The sequence below is a fragment of the Neoarius graeffei genome, chromosome 8 (genome assembly GCF_027579695.1).
Source record: "Neoarius graeffei isolate fNeoGra1 chromosome 8, fNeoGra1.pri, whole genome shotgun sequence".
Classification (NCBI taxonomy): Eukaryota; Metazoa; Chordata; class Actinopteri; order Siluriformes; family Ariidae; genus Neoarius; species Neoarius graeffei.
The window spans coordinates 24347880-24354537 of record NC_083576.1 but is presented as its reverse complement, the minus strand read 5'-3'; the positions used below and the strand labels follow the sequence as shown (position 1 = coordinate 24354537).

The following is a 6658-nucleotide window of genomic DNA, read 5'->3' as shown; positions in this document are numbered from 1 at the left end:
TGCCCTTGAGCAAGGTACCAAACCCCTGACTGCTCCCTGGGCGCTCTGGGTGCGTGTGTTCACTGCTTCAGATGGGTTAAATGCAGAGGATGAATTTCACTGTGCTTGAAGTGTGCATGTGACGAATAAAGGTTTCTTCTATATTTAGCTATAAATTTTCATCAACATCACACCGAATGTTGCCATACACTGAAGAAAAAATCTTTCAGAATGCCTTATCCAACCCTGGATGTCCTCTACTGTTATGTCCATACACTCAGCAGCCTCTCAAACTGAACTGATTTTCAGCTAACATCAAAATAATCTGATAGTAAATTATAGTTTTACAGTAGTTTCATTTGTTGAAATGCAGCATATTTCCATTTAAAGTTATTTAAATTTTGTTAGCTTTTGAACTGAAACTTAACTGTTTTGAACAGAGCATCTAAATGTCTGCAAAAATTGTTGTACAGAATTTTGCTGGTGGTTATTATTGACTGAGAAACGTATTGATGAATTTTGTAAGAAGTTGTCACTGAATGCATTTTGAATGAAAGCAATGTAAAAATATTCCCAGTTTAGCTCACATAGTCTTTGGATATTGTGAATGTGTTAAGCATTTTGAAAATGTGAACATGATATTGAGACAAGTGTGAAGATGATTGTAAAGAAAAAACTAAACTGAAAAGGAATTACAAATGCTTTTCGTGACACCAGCAACAGAAAAATGAACAAGAAAAACTTTCCAAGCGCTCTTAAAATGTAAAAAAATATATATTTTATTTTACAAATGTTTCCTTTATCAATAAAAGTGCAGATACTATGAGCAATAACATGAATATTTATACAGTAAACACAATAGACAATGTTATCTACTACAATTAGCTGCTCTGTGCATTCAGAAAATAATTTAACAGTAACACTATGGGGAAACCATGGCCTAATGGATAGAGAAGCAGCTTTGGGACCAAAAGGTCACTGGTTCAATTCTCTAGACCAGCAGTAATGGCTGAAGTGCCCTTGAGCAAGGCACCTAACCCGCAACTGCTCCCCAGGCTGCTCTGGGTATGCTGTACGTCGCTCTGGATAAGAGTGTCTGCTAAAGGCCTGTAATGTAATATAGTAACAATAACTGCTGGATGCTGGAAATTTTTAGGTCATAGGTCAAATTAAGTTGATTATCATGTTGAAAAGCGGTTATAGTCTCAGCGATGTTAAGCTGGCATCATTACAAGTGAATTTTTTTACTTAGAATTCAACAAAGAAAATCTTTGAAGCAAAGAGTAAAAGAACCTTCATAATCCATCCTTATTCCTGATTGAGGTGTTGTCCTGGTTCATATTCAGTGAGACTGTGGACTAATAATAAATATTTCAATCAAAAATTGCATTTGTAATAATACATATAAGCCATGGTAATATATGCATTTTAACAGGATTAAAGATGGTTCATGCTAACTTGTCTTAGTTGTAATTTGTTGTCCATAATTATTGTTTTGGGTGTACGACAACTTGAATCTCCTCTCCAAGAGGGGGATTTTGTTTGTTCATGGATGAAAGTTCTCAATCTGCTCTTGCTGGTATATGCTGATAGTCTTGGCTCCTGTCCTGTAGTTACATGAGTCCTGTCTGTTCACATCTCTGTCAAGAAGATAAAGTTGTCATCGCTTGGGTCGACAGGGGAGACAGGCAAAAAGGATTAACATGCTCAAAGTGTTCCCAGATGTCTGGGGACATATGATTCATGATCTGCACTTATCCCTACAACCCACTGATAACATGGCATGCTGGGAGCAGGCCTTGTAAAACCACTGGTCTTTTGTTGATAGGCAGCCTCTGGGGTAATCTAGTATCGGCGCTATTATCACTCCAATGAAATTTTCATTTCTGTCTGTACTCTATCACAGATTGCACTCTAATTTTTACTCAAGGACATATGTACACCATATAATTTTTCATGCAGTAAAGTGTAGCAATCAAAAACAAATATCTCCACATCGTCTATAAGGACATCTGCAGTACATAAAAGACCACATTCGAAATATCCAAGTTGCTCCAGTGTGGAAATGGCTCTTTATGAGAAAACCTGACCTTGTATTTCTGAATAATATCCTGGAGTAGATACAATTGACTTTTGTTGTTGTTCTTGTTCTTATTGTACACTTTATCCTCTGTCTAATAGGTTTTCTGTTCTGAGTAAACTTTTTTCCAGTCAAAGATGTATTGGAGTTCAAGATGTGAGGCTAAGATTTTAAAAATATTTGGTGTAATAAAACAGCAATGCATTCAGGTAGTTATAATAAGTGACAAAACAGAGACAGTTTTAAATCTGAATAAAGCTAAATCCTGCAAATACTGTCAGTCCTTGCACGACTAATTTTGTATTAATACTAGTACAGCTTGAAATATCATTCATTAATGTGGACAATTATTTAGATATACCAGATTACAGACATAGCACTTCAGCAAATAAATAATAGCAAAGCAGTTGGAGTCTATGAAGTAGAATGATTACGGTATTTAGTGCAAGGGGAGTCTACAATATCAGAAACAGGAGTACGGTAGGAGTTTATTTCTGTCCCCCAGGTACACTCTACACTGATGTACCCCCTAGGGCTCATTACTGGACCCCAAGGTAACTATGTATATAAAGGGTACAAATAAGTACCTTAGAGGATACTGCCCCAGTGACAACCATTGTACCTCTAAAGGTACAATAATGTACTTTATTTTCTGAGAATGTAGAATTTTGGCCCATATGAAACACATTTGTTCACATGAAATATATTTTCATGGTGTTACTGTGAGTTTACCTGCAAGCTCTTTGTCCAGGTTCTCAATAAACCTCTCTAGGTCCGAGGTGTCCCCAAGTTTAACTGGAAGAAACAGAAAAGACATAGTGGGTGGATGATGGGATGCTCTGGAATGTGGAGAAATGCTGCTAAGTGCCCAAGCATTTCCTCTGGAATATTCTTCTGGAGGAAATGTGATCTGACAGTCTGGGGGGACTGGAAAATAAAATCTAATCCCACACATCAGAGCAAAGAAACAAATTTGCAGCTGCATGTTCAGTCAGCTTTGAACCGGGCTTAAAAATCTTATCATAAACATCCTCTTAAAAAAAAACTGTGCCTATCGAAGAGATTAGCTCAGTTAGCCTGAAACAGATCAGCTCCTCTTTGTTGTTATGGTTTGAAGTGGAACTGTTCAGAGTCTAATCCTTTTTTTGTATGGTTGCCTGACAAAATAAGATAAAGGACTTTCATTGATAAACATTTCGATCATTTAAAGCTTCTATAATAATCCCGCTCTTCAAACACCTAGTTACTAAAATTAAAAGGTTAAGTATAAACTTGGGTAGACATCAGTGAGATGGCAAGAGGTAGCACAAAACTGTCACATCAAAGTATGAGATTTGCACAAAACAAAAATGGCACAATGCCTTCAGCTTTGTTGTATAAATGTGATGGTTATCAGGATTGAAATATAACAGTAATACCTTTCCGTGAAGTCATCATGCCTGTGGTGTTGAGCTCTTCCACACTTGCATTCAAACTGCTTGCTTGAGATGGTTCACTCACTGAGAAACACACACACACACAGGGTGCTTTAATGATCCAAATCTAAAAAAAAAGCTGATTTGACAGCAGTACAGGATACCATTCTGAGTTAATGATGTGTGTTTGTTGTGTGACTCTGTGCTAAAAGATTCCAAACTCAAGACAAAAAAAAAGTTTCCTATAGAAAAGGGTCTATATGGGGGTTTATATTTATCACTGAGGAAAAACCCCAGTATGGAATAAACTCCTACACTGTACGCTTGTATGCAGCCTAATTATATGACCACCACAACAGTAACAGTAGGGGAGTTTTCACATTGCAATCTTTACAGTTAAAAAAAAAAAGTGTGATTTTCACAAGTCTGAAAACACATGCTTTTTCTACAAGGTCACAGATGACACCAAGTAATTATTTGACAGATACTAAGGTGCTGATAAAGAGGAGTGCAATACCTTGAATTTAACACTAGATGATTCCTTCCACAGTTTGACTTTGTAAAGGGAAGGAGATGATGGAGCACTCACCATCATCCGCGTCCTCGATGCCGCTGTCCGTCACTCCATCGCTGAAGCCAGGTCGCTGTTTGGCAGCGCTCAGCACCGGTTTGTAGGCGCCATGTGTGCTTACTGATGGAGTGGTCATTTCCTCGACCACAGCCTCAAACTCCTCCAGAAGCTCCCCGATCTCACTGTCCAATTCTGCGGTGGGTTCAGTGTGGAAAACATTCATTCACTCCAGACCCACACTCAAAGAAAAATACGTTTACTATAGTCTAGTCCAGTAGTGCTCAATTATTTTTATTTTATTTTTTTAGCCAAAGACCCCTTTAACTGTAATACAGGCTAGCCTAAATCCCAGGGGCCCAGTCAGTATGAGTTTATTTCATGAACATTATTTATACTCTTGGCACCATAGACCTTTCTATTCCTGAACTTTCCACCAATAGAGTACTTCAGAGTCAATTCAGGCCTAATGCTTGGACCCCTAAATATAGAAATGTTGATCAATTGGGTTGATCAATTTCCACCACCATAAAAAAAAAAGTCATGGACCCACTTGGCTATTCTTCATGGTCTAGTATGTTGGCTCAGTGCTACCTATCCTGATGTGACACCTCTAATAGGTTTCTGATTCATGAATTAATAAATAAAATAAATCTAACCTGGTGCCATAATATTCACTTTAATTGAATTACCAAAAAAATTGAAATAAAAAAAATCAGTTTTTTTTTTTTTGTTTACCGTGAATTCTAAGAAATGTTTTTTTTTTTTAAGTGTTCATTAGGCTACAAGATGGATGAATTGAATGGGCTCGTGTGGGTTTCTATAAACTGATTAATAAATATTAAAATAAATTAATGCTGAAAAACTAAAATATTTATTAATATTAATGTATTAATATTAATAAATATTAATCAGCTTACAAAAATAAATAAAAAGAAGACGGAAACTAACCTGTGAAGATTGCGGTAGACATGCTTTCTGAAACAGCTGCTGATCCTCACAAAGACAGAGTGAGAGAGTGAGAAAAAAAGTTCGAGCAAAATACCAGAGGAAGTGATACCTCTTTTAAGCGAGGATGTTATGGTACAAGAAGGCGGGGCAGCAGTTCACGTTGGAAGCCCCGCCCATCATTGTCTCCTAGCAGCAGCGTTCTCCTCAAGCCTCAGAAAATGAGAGTGTCAGCCAATGAGCGCGCGGTTTTTGACGTATCGGAGACGGAGACAGTCACGGAAAACTTTAGTTCGTATCGGAACCAAGTGGATGTTTTTTCCAACTGTTCACTTCCGTGTTTTTCTTCCTCTTTCTTTTTTAATTCCAGGTACTTTCATGGTGCTGTCAGTTTTTACTTTGTGTGTGTGTGTGCCATTTTGTTGCTCTATTTCAGTTTGTCAGTATTTATGACAGACATGGAATTCACACTTCAGTTATCCCCAACCTAATGTGGAAATAAAGCATAAAGATAAAAACTTATGAAAGTGAAAAGGCTAAAGTTATTGGACTAAAGAAATCTACAAATGTAAGCCATAGCCTTATGGTTAGAGAAGCAGGTTTAGGACCAAAAGGTTGTTGGTTTGATTCCCTGGACCAGCAGGAATGGCTGAAGTGCCCTTAAACAAGGCTCCTAATCCCTAGCTGCTCCCCAGAGTGCTCTGGGTATGTTGTATGTTGCTCTGGATAAGAGCTTCTGCTAAATGCGTGTAATGTAAGTTAAAGTGCATATTCTGGACCAATTTTGTGGTGTTGTTTTTTTTTAATGAAAGTATGTCCCTTTACACACTCATCCAGAAGGGTAATTTTGCACAAGGCCATCTGTCTACAGCAGAAAAAAATAAAATAACAAAACGCGTCTGGAAAAATCCCAAGGGGGTCTGGAGCTAGCCTGGGCCCGCCCATCCTAAGTGTGACGCAACACGAGGGCCTGTTGCGAGCTTAGTCTGGCAAGGCAAGCTATCTCTAGCTCTTCCAAGCTCCCGAAAAATCGGGAGCCAATCAACTTTGAGCATCTCCAACGGCCCTGGGTAGAGGTGTGTTCAAGGCAGTGACATAGTAGAACTGCAACCGGAAGCCATAGATTGTTTACAGAATCTATGCCGGAAGCGCTTCATTCACTAGAAACATTACGAACATGGAGCAGCGGCAAGCCTTTGACACAGCGGTAGATGCTGTATTGAAAGCATTCAATGGGAAGTTCTCATTGAAAACGGAGCAAAGAGCAGCCCTGGAGGTATTTATCTTCTTCCTGTTACTCAAGCAGTTTCCGTCGCGTCACATACGTCAGAGGAAAGTGTGATGTGATTGGTTTAAGCTTCGTCACAGCCTTTTCTGGCTTCGACCAGTAGCAAACTGAGGCATTTCAGGGAGGCGGGTCAACCACGCCTTTGGGAAACGGTTGGGCTTAATATCTTTGCCAGACCAAATGCTCGCAGAGCTTTGAAGTCGCGTTAGCCAGACTAGTCTGGAGCCAGATTCGTGACGTTACCTGCGGAAGTGCCAGCAGGCTGCCCGAGCTTTGCACGGTTTCAGTGCACAGCCTGTGTAGACCAAGCGCTCCCATATCTCTCTCATTGTCCGGTCTTTTGGAAAACGATGAGTACTAATCCCATCAAGATTGGTGTT

The 6658-nt window shown here is 39.0% G+C and overlaps 1 protein-coding gene across 2 annotated transcripts; it reads right to left on the bottom strand.

Moving 5' to 3' along the window:
• Positions 1 to 734: 734 nt before the first annotated feature.
• si:dkey-27i16.2 (regulator of cell cycle RGCC-like) lies at positions 735 to 5102 on the bottom strand. 2 transcript variants are annotated; one of them, XR_009655144.1, is made up of 6 exons: positions 4994 to 5102; positions 4064 to 4237; positions 3478 to 3558; positions 2792 to 2854; positions 1438 to 1619; positions 735 to 1337 (listed from the first exon to the last, which is right to left on the bottom strand). XR_009655144.1 is itself a non-coding variant. In XM_060926875.1 (5 exons), the coding sequence occupies exons 1-5, from the start codon at positions 5013 to 5015 to the stop codon at positions 1612 to 1614; spliced, it is 348 nt and encodes a 115-aa protein (XP_060782858.1). In that variant the 5' UTR covers positions 5016 to 5102; the 3' UTR covers positions 735 to 1611. The 2 variants fall into 2 exon arrangements, 1 of the variants encoding a protein (XP_060782858.1); XM_060926875.1 differs by having other exon boundaries at positions 735 to 1619.
• Between the last annotated feature and the right edge of the window lie 1556 nt (positions 5103 to 6658).

Excerpts from the sequence above, each read along its gene's own strand:
- si:dkey-27i16.2 (XM_060926875.1), bottom strand. The coding sequence starts at position 5,015 with ATGTCTACCGCAATCTTCACAG. Across the intron at positions 4,238-4,993 it reads GTCTACCGCAATCTTCACAG|AATTGGACAGTGAGATCGGG; the intron begins GTTAGTTTCCGT and ends AACCCACCGCAG. Across the intron at positions 3,559-4,063 it reads CATCGAGGACGCGGATGATG|TGAGTGAACCATCTCAAGCA; the intron begins GTGAGTGCTCCA and ends TGTGTTTCTCAG.